The 23,261-nt window shown below is 40.5% G+C and overlaps 1 protein-coding gene across 1 annotated transcript in view; it reads right to left on the bottom strand.

Annotated features, from left to right (window-relative positions):
* Positions 1-5,557: 5,557 nt before the first annotated feature.
* The window catches only part of Top3beta (DNA topoisomerase 3-beta), a 102,380-nt gene continuing 84,676 nt past the window's right edge, over positions 5,558-23,261 (bottom strand). Inside the window, exons 13-15 of the mRNA XM_083143639.1 lie at positions 21,388-21,543; positions 18,686-18,788; positions 5,558-6,013 (exon numbers count right to left, since the gene is read on the bottom strand). Of these exons, the coding sequence (XP_082999765.1) occupies positions 5,789-6,013; positions 18,686-18,788; positions 21,388-21,543 (484 nt within the window). The 3' untranslated portion in view covers positions 5,558-5,788. The remainder of the gene's footprint in view (positions 6,014-18,685; positions 18,789-21,387; positions 21,544-23,261) is intronic.

Raw genomic sequence — 23,261 nt, 5'->3', positions numbered from 1 at the left:
GTGGCAAAAAAAAAAAAAGAGTAGGAAAATTCGGACAGAATTTTTTTTGCCTATACCAGTATAGTACCAATATATAATTACAACTGCTCCTTGAAGAACCTGAATAGTTCTTTCACCTCCTTCATTAATGTATGTATCCGAATGACACCAATAGGTTTTGCCTTACAGGAGACATTACGAAACTTGGGTACACGAATTACATTTCTTATTGATTAACCTTTTCAGTCCCAAGGCCTTTTTCACAAGTAAGCCTCTCTGTCCCGAGCCAATTTTGAGCAAAATTCAGAGTTTCAATTAAATGAGTGTAGATCGGAGACTAATTGCCCTAGAGAGAAGAGTGATAAATAGTTGTACGCAGAATGAACAAGAGATTCAGACTATGAAATTTATGCAAATTCGGCGTATATGTGGCAGGGGGGAGGGGGCTAACTCTCAAAATTTCGGAAAAAAAAAATTGGTTCCCCACCCTCCCCCCAAGAAAAAAGTACATGACAGTGTCGACATGCACATGGAAATGATCGCTGATATGTAAGGAACAGAAAAATATTTGCATTATTATCATATGACCAATGTAACTTGAGTTGTACCCCCAAAAGGAATGGTCAGCACGCCACTGATTCAAGCTTCAAAATGCAGCGGCATCTTGAAATGACTTTAGCTCAGAGACTATTTGCCCTGGAGATATGAACGATATACCGTTGTACGCAGAATGAATCACAGATTCAGACGATATATAATTTATGCACATTCGGCGTATATATGGAGGGGGAAAGGGGGAAATCCCTTGAAAATACTTTTTTTTAAAAAATGGGGTCCCCCCCCCAAAAAAAAGGATATGAAAAGTTCAAAATGCACATAGAAATTATCGCTGGCATGTAAGAAACAGAAAAATATTTGCATCATTGTCGTATGACCAATGTAACTTGAGTTGTACCCCCAAAAGGAATGGTGGGCACGCCACTGATTCAAGCTTCAAAATGCAGCGGTACCTTGAAATTACTATAGCACAGAAACTAAATGCCCTAGAGATATGAAAGATATACCGTTGTACGCAGAATGAATCACAGATTCAGACGATATATAATTTATGCACATTCGGCGTACATATGGAGAGGGAAAGGGGGGAAATCCCCTCAAAAATACTTTTCTTTAAAAAAAAGGTGTTTCCCCATCAGCCCAACCCCCCCCCCCAGAGAAAAAAATGTCAAAATGCACAAAATGCAAAATTTATGCAAATTTGGCGTATATATGGAGGGGGAAGGGAGAAAACCCCCAAAAATTATATTAAAAAATTGTCACTTCACCCAAAAAATGGCCTCGCACTTGGACACAAAACAACACCTACGCACAACATTCACGACGAAAAGCTAGAACGCAGTGAAAAATGAGCGCCGATTCTTGCAGCTGCTTGCAATTCTATTTTTAGACAATGCAGGGTAACCCCTGTCACAACTTGTGGACACTTGTGCTGAAAAATCAAAGATTTCCTTCAGCGCACTTCGAAATTCCATTCTCACAACACAGATTCAACAACCAGTCTTCCCCCTCACCCCACCCCCTGCTTGTGCCCTCACGGAAAACTTTCATTTTGACATCAGATACTGATAAACAAGCTTCCTTCGAATGCAGTTCACAGGTGGGAGTGAAAAGCATTGCTTTAGAACAACAAAGCCGGTCTTCCTTTGGCAAAAATTTTCCCTTGAAAAGAGATGCATAAGAGAAGTCCCTTTTCCTGCCTTTTCCCCTCCATTTTCATGAAGACAAAAAAAAATATGCAAAAAAACATTTCTGTTAAATACGTCTGTTAGGAACAATATAAAAAAAATCGAAATTCTAGCCAAAAATAGAAACGTTATAACGTAAAAACTACGACCTTGACGCAGTGTCTCGATCGAGACGCTTGGGACAGTGAGGCTTACTTTTGAGTATCTCGATCGAGACGCTTGGGACTGAAAAGGTTAAAATATTAACAAAATAGCAGAATTTTGACCTAAATTACAATTTATTTATAAATCAATCAGTAAAATTTGTCTGTAATTGTCCGAACAAACAAGTATGCTTATGTCAGCCAATAATGATAGAACACTGATTAATCTGCCTATTCCTAAAACAAAGTGTTTCTTTGTTGTGATTATGGAATTAGATTTAAAACAGAAAAAAATGATAAGTTACTTGTGAATCCCCTTTAGAGCTAATACCCAATTATATTTACTCATTTATATGCTTGAAAAATCCATACACTGGAATCTTGTAGGAACTCTGCAACCATTGTCTCCTTCTTCTTACAACTATTTTCTTGCGATCCCCCTTTTTTTTCCATTTTCTTTCATGTCAGCTGATCTTGTTCCCAGCAGCAATCAATATCGAAGATCTAATGCAAACACAGGAAGTGTCCTCCACATTTTTTCATCAATTTTCTTTGTGTGCAGAAGACTTTTTCCCACTGTGAAGTAAGGATGGGTCACCACTCAGTCTTATATTTGAGAATGCACAAATGAAGCTATCTACTTTATTTGTACAATCTTTCACAGCAGTCAGTTGTGGACTACACTCCGTATGAGATTCCTCATTGGGATTATAGAAGGAAAATTTTTAGTGGTGTTAACAATATATATTTTTTATATTATAGGTGAAAAACTTTCACCAACTTTCACCTCAATTTTAATTCATTTCTGCCTTGGCAACAATTACGGATGTCTAATGTGCTTCCCTCCTCTGATGATAATATCGTAGATTTAAAGTTGTGGACTTTCTGGGTTATTTGTGAACAATAATTAAGGCTAGATTTTTGGTCATAAAAATCATAGCCATATTCATATGGGAAACAAAATATGCACTTTGACCTAAAATTTCCATAAATATAACAATAGTTATAAAATACTCTAATAGAAATCTCTTTCTATTTCAGTTTTTTTACATTACCTTTCTACCTCTTAGGGGAAATCTCAACGATGAGGATGATTTGATGAAATGGAAGGTTTGGACACAATGATACGTCCAAGCCTTAACCAGGATTCAAACCTGGGACTTCTGGCTTCACAGAACATTACATTGACCACTCTTTCACGAGGCTGACAAAATAATTTTAAAATAAATAACTTGTGTTTCCTCATATAGCTTATTTCATGAGGTGAATTATTGTATGTACAAATCAAGAAAAAAGGAGAGCAACATGTCAAAATATGAAATTTGAGTGCGTATACAGGCCTATTTATATGCATTCTAATTATGAATTTTGTTTTTTAATGTCCACTTTATGCACAAATAGGCAAATTGGGACTGGAGCCACAGTTTAAAGTGGGATCTGAACAAATATATGTGTCCACTGGCTGGGTATTGAACCCAGGACACCTTGGTTTAAAATGCGACAACATTATTACTAAGCATTAGTTTCCTCCATTACTTTCCAATTTGGCAGGTTGCAGAGCTGAGATTACATACTTCTAAAAAATTCAACAATTCAGTGAACATTGTACAGGGAACAAAAAAATCCATTTTGGAAAAGGATGTGTATATAAAAGTTCTTTATATCTTGAAAAAGCACACATACGCTGAATATGAGAAAAAAATTCTTCAAATATGTTCAATGATGTAAAAGTAGCCAAATATGTATGCATCTACTCTAACAAAGCACCTTAACTTAGTTTTTCATAATATGAATTTCTATACCTCAAAACATATCACCTTTACCAAAACAATATGCAAAGTCATCAAAATACTAGCCCAATGATTACACATTATGGAAAATATTTTCTTCATTAAAAAAAAAGATTAAAAGCAGATTATAAGTATGTAGGAATGACAATTCTAAAAATTGAATTCTTCTTGGCCTGCAGCATATTCTCTCTGCTTTCAAAACTGAAGTTAATCTAATCTTGTTACAGACATAGCTGCCTATTTGTTCATAAGCACACCGGACAAAAAATTAAGACCCCTCCAGGCAAACACAGAATGATTATGCTCACACCGCCACTATGCATGGCACTCGCTGCAGTTGATAAGCGAATCATGAGGTACGCAGCCACAGTATCTGTGGCAGTCGTGGTTCCTAACACGAGTGTGTTTCCCATGTGCAGAATGGGTTGGAAGAAAAACGTTAGTGAGTGGCCAAAAGGGGTCATTGCCTTTGGGCGTTCAAAAGGACACAGTATACAGGAAGTGACTGAATTCGCTGGTGTGCCACACAGTACAGTGAAACATGTTTCTAGGCAGTGGAAGTAAATGCAGTCCACAGTAAACAGGCATGTAAGAAAGCGGTAGTAAGAAAGTGTTCACAAACAGAGACTGCAGTCAAGTGTTACGTCTTGTGCCAACCAACCATTCTGCAACAATTGCTGCAACTCGTCAATGACGGGCCACATGCCTCAATTTCAGAACGTACACTGCGAAGGGAACTCCACGCTATAGACATCTGGAGTAGAGTACCCAGGAAGCAACAACTGCTCACAACTGCATCAAAAAAGCACACCTTCAATGGGCTAAGCACCGCAAAACCTGGACAGTAGAGGACTGGAAAAGAGTCATCTGGTCTGATGAATCCGTTTCTGCCTCTACAGTAATGATGCCCGACGAAGAGTGCACTGCCAACCACATGAAACCTCCGATGAGGACTGTGAAAAAGGTGTGGTACAAGCAGGTGGTGGGTCGGTGATGTTCTGGGAGTGCTTCACATACACAGAACTGGGTCCTTTGGTTGAAGTCACTATTCACTTAAACCAGCTCAGCTACATTCGACTTCTGGACGAACAGGTGTTGCCGTTTGTCCAACATCTCACCAATAATCCAATTGCGGACACATCAATTTTTCAGGATGTTAACTATGGCGTGCATAGAACCAAAACTATCACTGCATGGTATGACGAGCATGCAGAGGAGTTCTCCCATCTTCCCTGGCCAGCAAATTTCCCAAAACTCAATCCTATTGAGAATCTGTGGGATCACTTGGAACAACGGGTCAAGTAGAGAAACAGACATCCATGGAACCTCGCCGAGGTTGATGACTGAGTGCCATGCCACGGCAAACTGCTGCTGTTATTCACTCCAAGGGAGGGCCATCAAATAATAGGTACGATTTCCTTTTGGGGTCTACATTTTTATCCGGTGTATTTATGATGGTTGGTGAACAAGTACTAAATTGGCATCTTATTTTTTCTTGAAGATAAAAATTTCAAATTCTGTACCAACTGCCTATATGGCACATTGTTAAAAAAATTCATGGCGCAGATATCATACTGTGCCATATGCATAGTTCAAAATAGCAGAATGAAATAAAACTTTGCACATTTCTGACACCCTGCACAGAAGGATAAAATTAATAAAATTAAATTCCTTTCTATTAATTCAAATCTCTCTGTCTCTTCTCAGATCACATCATAGAAAATGCAGGTATTTATATTTACTCAAACTGTGAAATAATTGAAATTGTGTTGAATTATGTAAATAAATGCATTCATAAATACAGGGTTTCCTGAAAAATCACCACTTACCACATGGAATATAATTTTAATTGTTTGTTACAATCATCCAATTGAAAGAGGAGTATAAAAAAAGCAAAAAGTGATTTAAAATAACTAAATTTTATTTTACAAAATCACTTTCTTATAAATAAATATTCAAAACCTCACATGCCATTAATTAATAATATATTTTTGTGTGTAATTAGCACATTTATCTATTATGCACAATTATGCTAACAGCTTTACACCTGAAAGTCACAAATTAAATACGTTATGTTCTTCAATTCATCATGTGTTACCGTAATATTCACAATATTATTTCCTGGCAGCAGCTACACGAAGTACGCAGCTAACTGAGCCATTTTATCTTTTGGCTTTGGCTTACTGCGACCACGATTGCTTCTCCCCCGGCCACGCCCTCTGGGGGCTCTGCTGCCAGGTGCCATTCGGTTTGGCCTTGAAACAGCTCTGTGCTTCTCCACCAATACCGTGAAATCTGGGGAGCAGAACATGCAACCCACCATCTCCGTAGCTTCCTTAGGGAGCTTACTTTTATCCTGGAAGAAAAGCAACCTTGTGTTACATTCTCAAAAATAACTGCTCTTAAAGTTAAATCCTTCATTTTAATTCTTCTACATTATGCACCTTGATTTCATCAAAATCATTCAGATTTTGCATTTATTGTATTATAAGCTGTACAGCTACAAGCACGCAAAGAATGTATAGCAAGGGTTTCACTGCACTATCATGAAAAAGGAAAAAAAGGAAAGATATCATCCTTATATGAGGCCCTTGCTCAAGACACCAAAATATCAATATCACTTCCATTAAGTACACCTTGGTCTGCATTTTGCAGATTAGTGAGGCTCTGGCATCTGGATCCATGGCCAGTATAATCCTCTGTGGGATCTGTGTTGTGTGCGGTCCATATCTGTTTGTGTTCGTTCCTTCATCTACTTCATCTTGTCACCATTCGTCCTCATCTTTGCAATTAGCCAAAAAAATAAACGATGGTGTGTGCTGTTGTCTGGCACAGAGATAAGCACATTGGATAAACTTTATTTCTTAACTCCTTTTTAAATAGTATAAGGGAAAGAGACTTGACTACTCAAGGAAACTAAAATTATTACACAATAATGGAAACGCTTAAATAATATTTTCTCTTCATGATGGTGTCGCTAATTTCAAAATGCGATTGCAATTTTGAGTTTGGCGCCTATATGAACTTATCAAGTTTGCCATATTTCGTGAGCATTTAATTCAGACCATTAAAACCATGATATAAATTTGCATACCATCTTGCCTCCTTTCTATGCAGCATTCCTATTGATGCAGGTGCGACTTACTCGCGTAGTATAAGTTATCAGTACAATATAAAAATAATTATTTTTTTTATAAAATACCTAAAAGTACTTACGTTGGTAAGTATATGATTTCCGTGAAACTACGTTTCGGGATGTAACTACTCCCTTCATCAGGTAGATGGGCTATGCCAATTTAATTATTCCATTGGCTGCGTCAAACAAGGCATGGATCAAGAGGCATGGTAAAAATGGATAAAAGGTTAAAATGTGATATAAGGCAGCTGAACATGTGTACGTGCCTTATTCCTACCATTACGTTAGAATCCTGGTGCAAAAATCCATAAAAACAGTCTAAAACAAATTTTCTAAAACATGTTAAAACACTTTTCCAGAAGTGAACGCTGTACAGCTGTCTAAGGAGGCCTCTCATGGAATGCCGGAAGTTGTGGGGTGTATTTCCCTCTTACTCCCTTCCCCCCTACTTCTATTGGGTTATGTCATATCTAGCTCGAAATCTATTATTTCGCGAGACGCGTTGATCACAGCCGAGGTGACCTGGAAGCCAATTTTTTCTCTTGTTGTATCCCACCTTTTGAACATTTTCATTCATTTTTCATCAACGTTCCCATCCTCACTGTTTAGTTTGTTATCCCTCCCTTTACAGATATACGCTGCTTCGTATACATTCCTACTTAATGGTTTATGATCAACTCTCATTATTTCTCGCTTCTGAATTTCGTTCCTCCTCTATCACGTGTTCTGATAGTCCAGTTCTTGGGGTTCCTTCTTTTATGTCTTTGTCATGTTCCCCCCACCTAATTTTCATGCTCTGGCCCGTTTGACCTATATATTCTTTATTACATGAACATGTTATATTATGAACCCCTTTTTCATTTTCCGTTTTATTCTCCTTTTCTTTCCCATCCTTTTTATATTGTGTGAAATGTTTCTCTACCGTTCGTGGTGCCCTCATCCCACATTTAATGTCAAATTCTTGAGCTAATCTTTCTATCTTTTCCGAAATTCCTTTGAAATACGTAATGCCGATATATTTGTATTTCTTATTCTCAAGAGTTAATTTCGCTTTCTTGCATCTTTTTTCATTTATCACTGTTTATTTCTTTTCCCCCTCCCCTATCCTTTTTACATATCTTGTGCGCTTTCCTGTGTATCTTATTCAGACCTTCCTCTTTGTTTTAATTCTTTCTTCCCATCCTATAAATGCATTCTTCTTCTTTTCCTCTCTCGTTTCTTTGACTGCATAATCGTATTCCCCGGATGAAAAAATTAAGAAATACATTGTCTTTTGATCTTTGGGCATGTTCTGACTTGCTATGAATATATAAATCTCCAGCAAGGGTTTTATGGAACAACCCGGTTTTAATTTTTGTTCCGGTTCTGAAGATTTTTAAATCTAAGAAGCCCATTACATCTTTTGCCATCTCTTCTTATGTGAATTTGATTCGGGGGGTCTTGTTCCCCCAATACATCAAATAATTTCAGAAGATCAGCTTTTCCCACTATAACCAGAACGTCATCGACGTATCTCCTGAAATATTTAATATTTCCAACCATTTGTTCTAAGGTGTTTTTTTCTATAAAATGCATGAAGATCCCCAATGCAATCCCTGAAATAGGGTTGCCCATGGCTAAACCCTCTTTCTGTATGTATACTTCTTCGTTGAAACTGAAAGTTATACTTAGTACATAGGTCAAACCACCGTACATATTCCCAAGCTACAACTATATCTACTCCTATTTCTCTTAGCCATCTAAATAAACAGTCGGCTGCTTTGTCTCTCGGGACGCTAGGGTAGAGGTTTACCACATCAAAGCTCATTATTTGATCATCTTTATCTAACTCTAGATTTTCCATCTTCTCTTTACTTCCTTAGAATTATTAAGACTGAATTCTGTGTTATTTCCCACTTCTTCCAGGTCACCTCGGCTGTCATCAATGCGTCTCGCGAAATATTAGATTTCGAGCTAGATATGAGGTAACTCAACGGAAGTAGAGGGGAAGGGGAATACGAGGGAAATACACCGCACAACTTCTGGCATTCCATGAGAGGCCTCCTTTGACTGCTGTACAGCGTTCACAGAGTCACTTCTGGAAAAGTGTTTTTAACGTGTTTTAGAAAATTTGTTTTAGACTGTTTTTACGGATTTTTGCACCAGGATTCTATCATAATGGTAGGAATAAGGCACCTACACATGTTCAGCTGCCTTATATCACATTTTAACCTTTTATCCATTTTTACCATGCCTCTTGATCCATGTCTTGTTTGACGCAGCCAATGGAATAATTAAATTGGTATAGCCCATCTACCTGATGAAGGGAGTAGTTATGTCCCAAAATGTAGTTCCACGGAAATCATATACTCACCAATGTAAGTACTTTTAGGTATTTTATAAAATATTTTGTCTTTTTATATTGTACTGATAATCTATGCAGCAACATGGGCTATTTCACATTTTGATTATTGAACTATGTTTTTATGTTTCATGAATTTATTTAGAGAATCAATTTTATACTTCCTTAGCTTAATCATGCCTACAAACATTATAAAGCAAAGGCCTTCCCGATGGTATAGTGGTAAAGTCGTCACCTTGCAATCGGGTGGTCCAGATTTCGATACCTGGTCAAGGTATGCAGTGGTTCGGATTCACCTCAAACTGTAGGACTAGCCCCGATTAGACTGTCTTTGCATGGCGGGCTTAAATCAAAAGTCAAGCTCATGATGGAACAACTACAAAAAAATATCAGCCTAGATCTGTACTGAAAGTTTTAACTTTGTAACATTAAGTGCCTTAAACTCTCCAACAGTGAAGTGTGATATGTCGACAGATTTGCGAGACATTATGTAGGCAAAAAAAAAACACTTTGCCAGAAGTATGTCACTTTGAAAATTAAATATTTTTTTAAAAAAAGAAAGTCATAATTTTGTTCTTTTTTGTGTATTTTCCCCTAAAAACGAAAAAATATAGGTTTCTCTTTGGCACTACTTTTTGACATCTGAATGTTTGCTACTGAATTGAAAGTTGGCGGCTTTCGCAATTAAGTTATGCATTATCACATTCGTAAATTCCAAATTGAGCCGAAATAATTTAGTCTAATTTCGAAAGGTGTCACATGTAAATTTTCACCTTAAAAAAAAAAAAAAAAGTTCTCATCAGGGTTCAAACTCACGTCACGAAGTTTTAGACTTTTAATTTAAAGAGTAAAACGAGACGTGTCAGCTCCATGACGCATGCGCTCTATGCACTCATTGTGTGCGAAGGGTTCTGCAAGGAACCTCGCTCTTGCTTCCTGGTGAGGAGCCAGGTGCGATGGAAACAAGTGGTTCCTTATCTTTGTCTAGCGCTGTGGCTGATTTACTTTCGTTTATTTTACTTGGATTTTCCTGTTACTTTTGGTTAATCGTGAAGATGAGGATGAATGGTGATAAGGTGAATGATTCAATCACAAACACAAATGAACAGCATACACATGTTAGTCCGGAAGGGGAGCTAGGGTGGCATGCCTCCCCTTGTATGTCAACATAAAATATAGGATGCAAGGAAAAATGGGTTGAAAATTTAAAAATGGAGAAGATTAGAAAAATTGTAAATTCATTCCTATTGGAGGAAGGAGTGGCTACCAAAGGTAAGAAGGCTGAGAAAATGCATCATGAAAAATATGACAAATAATTATTTATATGCTAAAAATAATTTAAATATCTAATTATCAATAAAATGAATTTATATTTGTTTTCTAAACATAACATCAATGATTTTCATCAAATAATAGTAATTAAAGATTATTTGTATTTTTTTTAAATGAATCAGGCAGACAGGAATGTCTTGACAATGACTACAATTTTAACAGTAAATTCCTCCTCTCATATAGAAATCAAGCGTGAAATAAGTCTGTCAGTGTTTGTGTGTGTGTGTGAGGGGGGAGGGGGTGAAACGAGTGAAGTGGCAAATGAATGACGGAAAACATCAATATTCACTTACCGATGTAACCCAAAGTATTGAACATAAATCTTGTGATATTTTTCCACAGAAGAATAACGTTTGATCTTCCGGTGGGATATGTTACCAGAAGAAAACATCAGAAGTGGTTGTTATATGCAAGGAGTTTCAGTAACAACACAATAAAGAAAAATATGTTCCAAACTCAAAATTATGCCACACGCATAGTATTTTCAATAATTATTTTCTCCTTGCCACACAAACAACAACAAAGTATAAAGCTGGGACTCAGTAAAATACTTTTCGTGGCACCCGTTTGGCAGAAAAAGAAAAAAAAAAACTTTGACCACACGGGGAATCGAACCTAGGATTTCAGCTTACAAAGATGGCATTTTACCGACATGGACACAAGCTGCGGTGCGAAAAAGCATGCTATTAGGGTGATTTCTCCTGAAGATTGTACTTTTACCTGTCCTGTTCCAAACTTTCAATGTCCCTTCTCTTAATTACATTAATTTGAAAGTAATACGCTTCATGGTATAGTGTCTCGCTCTATGCTGTGCACACATTGCTCTTAGACTATAATTTAATGTTGTGTGTGTGTATATTAATGAAGACGATCGAAGACGTGCTTTTGTGCAAGGTTAGTGTCTCCAACCCCTAAAAATCTTCGTGCTGTAGCTTCTGACAACATAGCAGATTCTCAAATATGGCGACAAATCTTTCAAGTCAATCGCACATACATAATTATATTTTTAAACTAACTATTTGACGAAGAAGAGTGATTTTTCACGAAAATATGAAGACATTCATCCAGCCTGTACTGATTTTGAGAGCTTTATTATCCTACTTTTTAAAATACAAGCTAGAAAAGAAGTTTTCATACGTAACAGAAAGTAACGAAAGTGATCCTGAAGTCACGTCATTAGGCCCGTGATAGATATTCTTATTGCCCTGGATTGTTTATTTTCTCCCGTCCGCATCTTGAATGTCAATTTGATTTATTTTTTGTGAACTTCGCTTTTCTTCCACATTCAGTTAATCGCGACAAAGAAGATAAATGATGATCTGGGAAAATTGAGGAAGAGACACTCGCAAAGAACACCCACGCTCAGGTCGGAATTCAAACCCAGGTCCTCTTGGTGAACATCGACGTTGCTGTTACGTTAAGCTAGGGAAGATGTAATGGAACCACCATCCACTCCCCTCTTCTTTCAAATAAACATGAGCTTTTCCCCAAGTGCAGGGATTGAGGCAGTTTATATATATATATATATATATATATATATATATATATATATATATATATATATATATAAGGTAAAAGGAAACACTCACCGGACAGTAGGAAAATTCAAAATTTTCGCTAATTTATAGCATCATCGTGTGAGAAGAAACAGAAGACGGAACCGGAAGTCGGGGTCCTGCAGAGTTGCCAGGTCCCCATTGAAGAAGAAGCGGTGCGTAGAACGAAAAAAACACTGTTTCGTCACCAGGCTCGTCGTAAACTGTGAGTGTGTAGGATGAGTTGGGAGGGAGGGTGGGAGGGTGGCTGAGGGTTGGGCATTACTGGGTGGCCTTGTTCAGGCCAGGTGGAGTGGTTGCACTCATGGCCGATATATAGGCCCTCTCCCATCTTTTGCGAACACTTCACCCACCTCCCACCAGAATTATAACCTCCGCCTACACCAGGCCCTGGTTAACCGTGGATATCCCTCCATCCTGGTCACCAAGCAAATATCACGAGCTGCCTCACATACCACTACCACCAAGAAACTTGCTGCCACCAACCCACCTGCACTCATCACCCAATATCATCCCCACCTCAACAAAATCAGGCACACACTGCACTCTCTTCTCCCAATCCTCCACAGTGATCCCGAAACCAAAAACATATTTCCCGACAAACCCAGGGTGGTTTTCAAACGCCCCCCTAACCTCCAAAACATCCTGGTCCACAACACTCCGTCACCACACATCCAACACCCCCCTGCCCATAAATGCAACCGACCCAGGTGCAAGACCTGTCCCATCCTCATCACTTCTCACATCCTCCAGGTGCACACGGCCACTGGCAAATTTACCCTCCATCCCAAAGGGACCTGCCATGCCTCAAACCTTATCTACATCCTCACCTGCAACATCTGTGGTGATTTTTACCTGGGGGAAACATCAACGGCCCTCAACCTCCGCATCAATAACCACCGCTCCTCCACCCACAACCTGGACTTCACTGTCGCCGTCCACACCAACCACCACAACATCAGTTTCAACGACTGCTTCCGGGTAGCGATCATCCACCTCCTACCCCAACCAGCCAACACCTCTGTTCGCAAAAGATGGGAGAGGGCCTATATATCGGCCATGAGTGCAACCACTCCACCTGGCCTGAACAGTAATGCCCAACCCTCACCCACCCTCCCGCCTCATCCTACACACTCACGGTTTACGACGAGCCTGGTGACGAAACAGTGTTTTTTCGTTCTACGCACCGCTTCTTCTTCAATGGGGACCTGGCAACTCTGCAGGACCCCAACTTCCGGTTCCGTCTTCTGTTTCTTCTCACACCGATGATGCTATAAATTAGCGAAAATTTTGAATTCTCCTACTGTCCGGTGAGTGTTTCCTTTTACCTTATTTGATTTTACTTAGCCCTTTTGGCCCTCCTTGCTTTTATCCATTATATATATATATCATATATATATATATATATATATATATAAATCAAATAAGGTAAAAGGAAACACTCACCGGACAGTAGGAAAATTCAAAATTTTGGCGGGAGGGTGGGTGAGGGTTGGGCATTACTGGGTGGCCTTGTTCAGGCCAGGTGGAGTGGTTGCACTCATGGCCGATATATAGGCCCTCTCCCATCTTTTGCGAACAGAGGTGTTGGCTGGTTGGGGTAGGAGGTGGATGATCGCTACCTGGAAGCAGTCGTTGAAACTGATGTTGTGGTGGTTGGTGTGGACGGCGACAGTGAAGTCCAGGTTGTGGGTGGAGGAGCGGTGGTTATTGATGCGGAGGTTGAGGGCCGTTGATGTTTCCCCCAGGTAAAAATCACCACAGATGTTGCAGGTGAGGATGTAGATAAGGTTTGAGGCATGGCACGTCCCTTTGGGATGGAGGGTAAATTTGCCAGTGGCCGTGTGCACCTGGAGGGTGTGAGAAGTGATGAGGATGGGACAGGTCTTGCACCTGGGTCGGTTGCATTTATGGGCAGGGGGGTGTTGGATGTGTGGTGATGGAGTGTTGTGGACCAGGATGTTTTGGAGGTTAGGGGGGCATTTGAAAACCACCCTGGGTTTGTCGGGAAATATGTTTTTGGTTTCGGGATCACTGTGGAGGATTGGGAGAAGAGAGTGCAGTGTGTGCCTGATTTTGTTGAGGTGGGGATGATATTGGGTGATGAGTGCAGGTGGGTTGGTGGCAGCAGGTTTCTTGGTGGTAGTGGTATGTGAGGCAGCTCGTGATATTTGCTTGGTGACCAGGATGGAGGGATATCCACGGTTAACCAGGGCCTGGTGTAGGCGGAGGTTATAATTCTGGCGGGAGGTGGGTGAAGTGTTCAGGCGCTGTCCCCTGAGGGCCAGAGAGAATGGAATTGCTTTTTTGGTGTGGAACGGGTGGGAGCTGGAGAAGTGTAGGTATTGCATGTGGTTGGTGGGTTTTATGTGGATGGAGGTAGTCAGGTGTCCTCCCTCGATGTGCACGTCCACATCCAGGAAGGTGATCTGGTTGGGGGAGTGTGTCCAGGTGAATTTTAGGGAACGGAAGTGGTTAAGTTGGTCCAGGAAGGCTGACAAGGATGGTTCTCCATGTGTCCAGAGCATAAAGATGTCGTTGATGAAGCGGAGCCAGAGGAGGGGTTGGAGGGGTTGGGTAGCCAAAAACTCTTGCTCAAGTTGGCCCATGAAGAGGTTTGCATAGGATGGGGCCATTCTGGTACCCATGGCTGTACCTCGGATCTGTAGGAAATTTTGGTTTTCAAAGGTGAAGTTGTTACAAGTGAGGACAAGGTGGGCTAGGTGGGTCAGGAAGTTGGTGCTGGGGTTGTGAGGTTTGGGTCTGCTATTGAGATAGAATTCTATGGAGCGGAGGCCATGGGAGTGAGGTATGTTGGTGTAGAGGGAAGTGACATCAAGGGTGGCAATGATGGTATTTGGGGGCAATGGTGGGAGGGTGCTGATTTTCTGGAGGAAGTGGTTGGTGTCATGGAGGTAGGAGGGCAGAGCTTTCACAAGAGTCTGGAGATGGGAGTCAACAAAGGCTGAGATTCGTTCTGTAGGTGAGTTATAGCTGGACACAATGGGTCTGCCAGGGTTGCAAGGTTTGTGGATTTTGGGCAATAGATAGAAGGTGGGGGTGCGGGGATTGTCGGGTATTAACATGGCGGTGGTACGAGCTGTTAGGCCTTCAGGTGGGCCGCGGGTGTGGATGAAGTCCCGGATTTTGGTGAGGTGTTCGGCGGATAGGTCAACTGTGGTGGGTTTGTAGGTGGAGGGGTCAGCCAGCTGGCGGTTGGCTTCCGCCAGGTAGTCTTGAGAGTTCAAGACCACCGTGGTGGACCCGTTGTCAGCTGGGAGGATTTTGATGTTGTGGTTGTTGCGGAGGTCTCTGAGAGCTTTCTGTTGGGGGGGGATTGAGGTTAGGTTGGTTGTGAAAGTTATTTAAGAATGAGCTGTCAGAGGTGGTGGAAATGACGGCAGTGATGTATCTTTCCAAGGGGTGGTTGGTGGGCAGGGGGGGTGGATCTTGGGAGGAGGGGGGGCTAAATTGAAGGAGGCTCGGGTGGGTTTCACTGGTAGTAGTTTGGAGTGAGGGATTTTTGGCCCAGAAATGTTGCCATCGGAGGCTGCGAGCAAATGTGTGTATGTCAAAAAGTAGGCGGAATTGGTTGGGGGGAGTTGTGGGGGAGAAGGTAAGGCCTTTGGATAAAACAGCTATTTCATCAGTGCTCAGTTTATGGCTGGATAAATTGAGTACAGTCTGGTTGTTTTTGAGTGGGTTAGGGTCATTGGTGGTCATGGATCTGGTAGGGGTGGGTTTGTCCGTGGATTGGTTGTTTCCCAAGGTGCGATGTATGGGAGTGCAGTTTTGGTTTTCAGGGGGGGTCTGTGGTGGTGTGGGAGGGGTGGGCAATGGTAGAGGGGGGTCGGGTAATAGCGGGCATGTTGGTGTGGGACTGAAATTGGGCGGCAGTGGAAGGGGAAGGATGCAGCCAGTCTGAAAAGCTTGACGGCAGAGATTGGAGAGTTTTTGGAGGTGTTTAGTGTTAAGATCACTGGCAATGGAATGGGCGGTGTGCCAGAAGGAGTCTATTTTGTGATGGTGGTTACCTGGGGTCAGCAACAGGATTTTGGTAAGGGATTGAATAGAAATGGACAGTTCTCGGGCGCGATTTAGCTGGGATCGGTACATGGCGTGGGTCAGTTCAATAGCGAAATTTCTCGCTAGTGGGAAAATCGTGGGTTTTATGCTTGGGGGCATGGTGGAAAACGGCAGTTTGGGTGTGAGGCTTTTGGGTGTTAGGCCTAATATCAAACATGAGTGCAGGAAGCGTGCATGGGACGTAGCTTTGGTGTAGGAAACAATAAGAGATCGCAGGCGGTTCAGTTGATAGGAGTTATACGTGAAAGGATTCATACCAAAAGTGGATAATAATGGATAAAAGCAAGGAGGGCCAAAAGGGCTAAGTAAAAATCAAAGAAGGTAAAAGGAAACACTCACCGGACAGTAGGAAAATTCAAAATTTTCGCTAATTTATAGCATCATCGGTGTGAGAAGAAACAGAAGACGGAACCGGAAGTTGGGGTCCTGCAGAGTTGCCAGGTCCCCATTGAAGAAGAAGCGGTGCGTAGAACGAAAAAAACACTGTTTCGTCACCAGGCTCGTCGTAAACTGTGAGTGGGGAGGATGAGGTGGGAGGGTGGGTGAGGGTTGGGCATTACTGGGTGGCCTTGTTCAGGCCAGGTGGAGTGGTTGCACTCATGGCCGATATATAGGCCCTCTCCCATCTTTTGCGAACAGAGGTGTTGGCTGGTTGGGGAAGGAGGTGGATGATCGCTACCCGGAAGCAGTCGTTGAAACTGATGTTGTGGTGGTTGGTGTGGACGGCGACAGTGAAGTCCAGGTTGTGGGTGGAGGAGCGGTGGTTATTGATGCGGAGGTTGAGGGCCGTTGATGTTTCCCCCAGGTAAAAATCACCACAGATGTTGCAGGTGAGGATGTAGATAAGGTTTGAGGCATGGCACGTCCCTTTGGGATGGAGGGTAAATTTGCCAGTGGCCGTGTGCACCTGGAGGGTGTGAGAAGTGATGAGGATGGGACAGGTCTTGCACCTGGGTCGGTTGCATTTATGGGCAGGGGGGTGTTGGATGTGTGGTGACGGAGTGTTGTGGACCAGGATGTTTTGGAGGTTAGGGGGGCGTTTGAAAACCACCCTGGGTTTGTCGGGAAATATGTTTTTGGTTTCGGGATCACTGTGGAGGATTGGGAGAAGAGAGTGCAGTGTGTGCCTGATTTTGTTGAGGTGGGGATGATATTGGGTGATGAGTGCAGGTGGGTTGGTGGCAGCAGGTTTCTTGGTGGTAGTGGTATGTGAGGCAGCTCGTGATATTTGCTTGGTGACCAGGATGGAGGGATATCCACGGTTAACCAGGGCCTGGTGTAGGCGGAGGTTATAATTCTGGCGGGAGGTGGGTGAATTGTTCAGGCGCTGTCCCCTGAGGGCCAGAGAGAATGGAATTGCTTTTTTGGTGCGGAACGGGTGGGAGCTGGAGAAGTGTAGGTATTGCATGTGGTTGGTGGGTTTTATATATATATATAAAAATCAAAGAAGGTAAAAGGAAACACTCACCGGACAGTAGAAAAATTCAAAATTTTCGCTAATTTCATAGCATCATCGGTGTGAGGAGAAATAGACGGAACCGGAATTTTTACTTAGCCCTTTTGGCCCTCCTTGCTTTTATCCATTATATATATATATATATATATTAGTAATGGGATACTGAGTATCTCGAACATATTTTCCTGAATTTTTCCCGCCATTCTCTTGTAAAATTGGACACTGCATTGCATTAATAATTAAAATGAAAGGCTTTCCTGTAACCGTCGTTTCTTTTCACTCAGCATGTCAGAAAATTCCCTGCATCCTGTGAAAAACTTTAGTGGTAAGCAACACTGCAGAGTGCTGTTTTCCTGAACCTTTACTTAGGCTGTACTGCCACACTCGATCGGCTCCAAAGCTGATCTTTAACTCAAACGAGTGTGCCAGTTGCTCTGAACAGAAGTGTACAAGGAAAGATGGAAATCTGAAAGACTCACCATGCAATAAGAGAGTTTAAATATGTTGTTGAAATGACTTATCAACTTTAACGATAACTGGTGAGTGTAGATGAGTGGGTGTATGTGAGTTGTGCATATTGATTGATTCCAATATACAGGGTAATTCAAAATGAATGGTGCAACTTTACACAGTTATTAGGACCGTTACTATTTATGATAGAAAACCAGACAAGGCATCAATATAAAGAAGTGCTCCGGAAGTTTTACTCACATGACTCCCATTATAAAGATTCAACACGGGAACCACGTGTAACACGGAAAAGGTTCAAACGATAATCAAGTACTTGGTATGCACGAGACAGCAAGTCGTTGTCAACCATTTCGAAGGCACTAACAACTCACACTTGTAACTTTAGCAAATCTTTCGGAAGGGTGAAATATATGCATTACTACTGAAATGCATGCGGAAATGTCTTTGTACCATTTTGATTGAATCAGTTCTCGATAGCTCCAACACATAATATGCCTTCTACTGGTCATTAGCCATTTTGCGACACTGACGATCCTGGTGGAGCATCGGCCTTGTCTGATTTTCTATCATAAATAGTAACGTCATAATAACTGTGTATTAAACTAACCCTGGGAAGGCTACAAAATATACCTTAAGTTAACTATGTTTACCTGTTTGTACTCCACACAGACCAGCTGTGATCCACATTCGCATATGTTTTCATCTACAGACACCTTCTGTGCATCTTCAAATAAATGTATTATAACATCACATCTGAAATAAAGGGCAAAGCAAAAATTATTCAGAAATGATATGGTAGTAATTTAATAAAAAGTCATGTGTTCATTTCATAGCAATACTGCATTTTTAAGTAGCTTTACACTGGCCATAATGCACATATGACTGCATCACATGACAGGAGCAGATGGGAGTGTTCATTATCATAGTACATATTAATGTATTTTGTTTCTTCTTAAGCACACACTCACACAGTGAAAAAACAAAGAGCTGGAGTTTGCTTGATCTGAGGCACATTTTAAAAGAAAGGGCAGATTGAATATAACAAACAATAAAAGAAGTGTAGCAACACTGTATTAGTGGTTGCAAACACCTACATATCCACTTCATTTTTCAACATAGTCACCATTCTCTCACAATCACTTTTGGTACTGTTGAACGTTTTTTATACCCTCTGCATGGAAGTTCGCTGCTGGGAGTTCAGCTAATCCAACACTACCATTTTCAACATCTCAGTTTCTTCAAATCTTTGAGACGCAAGCCACTTTTTGAGGTACAGGGAGATATGCAGGTTTCGGACTATTCGAGGAGCGATCAAAAAGTTCCCTTCCGAACATCTGACTCGTCTAGAGAGTGAGAGCAACAGTGTGTGATCTAGTGTTGTTATGGATAAGAACATTTTCTGATCGCCGCATTCAACGTCGATGGTTTTGTATGGCATGCCTGATTTGGATAGTGTTTCACAGAAGGCTTGCGATGCAATTGTCTTCCCCAGCTCCATGAACTACCCCATAGCACACCTTGTTGATTCCAGAAAACAGCGGTCAAAAGCACGAAACCACTGCCGTACTTTTCCTTCACTCATTACACTTCACACAATTCTCCGTGAATTTCAGCTGCATTATGACCTTTGGCGTTAAGAAATCAAATCACAGACCGTACTTCTCTACTGGAGGGATTGTGTAATTGCGCAGCCATTTTAACATGCTCTAACTAATGGATAACCAACAGCTGACTGGCGAAAATATGACTGCTGAGTCACCAATGGCCTAGTTGATGTTACTGTGCAGGCACAACATTGTTGGCAGTTGCTTTCTATTTTCTATAAATAATTGGCCCTTACTTTTGAAATGTGCCTCGTATATTAAATTTAGGATGAAAATTATGCATCATTTCTAATAAAATATCACATTAATAAGGTTAACCACCAATAAAAAATAAAACATGGATGGAACAGAATAATCTATACTTTAAGCAACAACTGAGTGTACAATTCTTGACATTTTGTTATTGTTTCTATGAATATACAGGTATAATTCAGGTACAGTTTGTGCTACCCCAGTTTCTTTTTCTAGGGCAAACCATCTCTGTAGTGTCTGTCAGATATTTTACTAAAATATAGATAATCTTTTACATTCCATGGATACACTACTGGTTTTATCAGCATGGGTAAGTTTTAATTGGTATAAAGAAAAGTGTCAGTCAAGGATGTTCTCTGTCTCTAGTGACTTTCAAATTATACAATGAGGAAGCAATGACTGAAGCAAAAGAGAAATTAAATGTCAGATTTAAGGTCCGAGGAAATTAAATTAGTATGTTCCAATTTGAAGATGGCATAATAATAAATTAAACAAAAGAAGTTCTACAGAGTGGATATAAAATGAAGATAAATGTGAAGAAACCAAGAATAATGGTATGAAGAGAGGAACAAACCAAATGATAGGGTAGAATAAAATAGATGAAGTGAAGAATTTTGCTACCTTGGGAGTACAATAACTAATCATGGAAGATGCAAGAAAGAGATCGCATGTAGGATAACACATGCAAACAAGAGCTTTTATCACAAGACACACTTACTTCCAGGAACATAGATTTGACTATAAGGTTGAGGTTCCCAAAAGGCATTTGTCTGGAATACAACACTATACAGATGCGAAACATGGACACTGGTTGAAGCTGAAAGGAAAAGACTGGAAGTCTTCGAAATGTGATGGTGCAGGAGAATAGGTAGGCAAGAGTAACAAGTGAAGATCCTTTGGGACGTGCACATAGGAAGAGAAGAATGGGGAAATAGATCACCCAGAGAAGATGCAGGGTTGTAAGCCATATCCTGAGACAGGAAGGAATGAAGAAAACTTAACTGAAGGAGGAATAGAAGGGGAAAAAAGACATTGCCAGAGCCAGGATGGAGTATATCAAACAAATTGTTCAAGATGTGAATTGAGAAAGCTACAGAGAAACAAAGACATTAGCAGAAGACAAAAACAAATAGAGAAATGCAACAAATAAGAACATAATATAAACCGGTCCCATGGCCCCCTTCTGTAAATACGAAAGCATGCAGAAACAAAGAAAGAAATGTGAATTGAGCAGGAAAATAATAGGAATGGTGGAGTAAAATTTTAAAATTGAGAAAAGAGGTTGAGCAAACCAACCTCAAGGTGAATGCTTGAGAAGAAGAATTTTATCCCCACTCATAAACATTTCACGTTTGTACATCTAATGTAGCAAATACATCTATATAACAAATCAAACATCTTCCAGTATTAGAAATTCAAGTAACTCCATCTTAATACTCCTTGCAGCATGTGTTTCTACCACATAGATCTATAAAAAAATATCTTAAGAAATATACCTGTTACAACAAAGCTTCCACTTGGGTCCAGATGCTGGATCCAACACTAGAACTCCATTCTCACATTCCACACATGATGAGATTCCATTACTATTTAATCCATGTGGACAACTGGGATGAGTGCAGGTGTTACATCCATCACCTTTCTTCATTTCCCTGTAAAGCAACAAAAACAAGAAATTCAATCATTCAACTCATGATGTATACACAATGGAATCATGAACTAAACTAGAAAAGTAGCTCTCATCACAGTTGCCAAGCCGAGGTATTTAAAAAAGAACTGGATCACACCTTAAATGCAGGTAAAAAAAAAACTATCTTCGAGTTTAACCTGGGGGATTTTGTTCATTAAATTTGAGAAGCACATGAATTAAAGCAAAATGAATTCATGTTATGTTCTTAATACTGAAAATTTAATGCTGGAAGATTTAGCTTTAGAAAAGCAAGTTTTTGAAGCACTTCTGCATGTAATTTATTACTTCTTTTGTCACATATCTACCAAACACTGAATACACTTTCACTAAATACTGATGCAGCGGGTTCGCCCAAGTATTTTTTGTAACTTTTTGCAGGTTTGGATAATCATTCTTCAATTTCCAATACAGCAATGGATTCTAATCACATGATATAGTTGCTTCAGCAATGTAATGTTCTATTTCAGATTTTGTAGAAGGTGGGACTTCTGAATGAGAGTTTGCAATGATTTTGTGTGCTTATTATGTCCCCATTCTGATTTACTTAACTTTGACCTATTTTCAATAAATCTGACAAAATTAAAATACGTATATAGAAACTTTTAGAAGGTAAAAATTTAATACCGATTAAACATGTCAATTTCGGCTAATATTTATGTATTGGTAACCAGCATTGTTACATCCCTAACAGAGGTGTTGAAAATCATTTCTTAGTGGCTGTAACTTCCAAAACTGACATAGAACCTGACTTGACACTGTGTTTTCATAAATTTAAAAAGGTGTATTGAAAACTATAAGGTTTATTTTTTTAATTAGGGGCTACTTTGTACTCACGTTGGCAACACTGCGTGCTTGGCGTTTTGCGGATGTGTGTTAGTTACCAACATGCCTTGAACGTTGTGAAACGTTTGGTGTGGTTGTGGTGGACAATGGATGTTGTGCAGGTGATTGAAAATCTCGACGGGTGTGATATACGATCAGTGATCAGGTTTTTGACCGCGAAAAATGTGAAAGCAGCAGACATTTATCGCCAGTCCCTCTACACCCCCGAGACAAAACAACAATCCAAAAAATGGCACCACACAACAAAACAACAATCCAAGGAATGGCGCCACACATCATCCCCCACAACAAGTTCAAGCAAGCGACCTCCACCAAGAAACTCATGCTCATGATTCTGGGACAGGTTCAGAGTGCTTCTGATTGAGTTTCTGACGAATGGACAAACAGCTAATGCAGCCATGTATTGCAACACTCTCAAGAAACTTCGCCGAGCAATACAGAATAAATGACGAGGAATGCTGTCTTCCGGTATCATGTTGCTGCACGACAACGCACGGTCACACACTGCAGATGCCACACAGTCGCTCACTGACTCATTTGGCTGGGAGCGGATGGACCTAGCGATTATAACCTATTCCTCCACTTGAAGACTTTCCTCACTGGGAAGCGATCCAACAGTGACGGATTGGCTGTCTGACCTGGCGGCATATTTCTTTCATGAGGGTCTACAAAAGCTCATCTACCACTATGACAAGTATCTCAACAACTATGGAACTACGTTGAGAAGTAGCAGAATGTACACATGAACAGCCACAGAGGTAATTAAATTTCTTCCTTTGCATGTTTTAGTTTTACTTCAAACTGGCCCCTAATTAAAAAATAAACCTCGTAGTTTCA

Source organism: Lepisma saccharinum, chromosome 1 (assembly GCF_977018435.1).
Source record: "Lepisma saccharinum chromosome 1, izLepSacc3.1, whole genome shotgun sequence".
NCBI classification, from domain to species: Eukaryota; Metazoa; Arthropoda; class Insecta; order Zygentoma; family Lepismatidae; genus Lepisma; species Lepisma saccharinum.
Note: the sequence above shows the minus strand (reverse complement) of the source record. Positions and strands in the feature narration are given on the sequence as shown.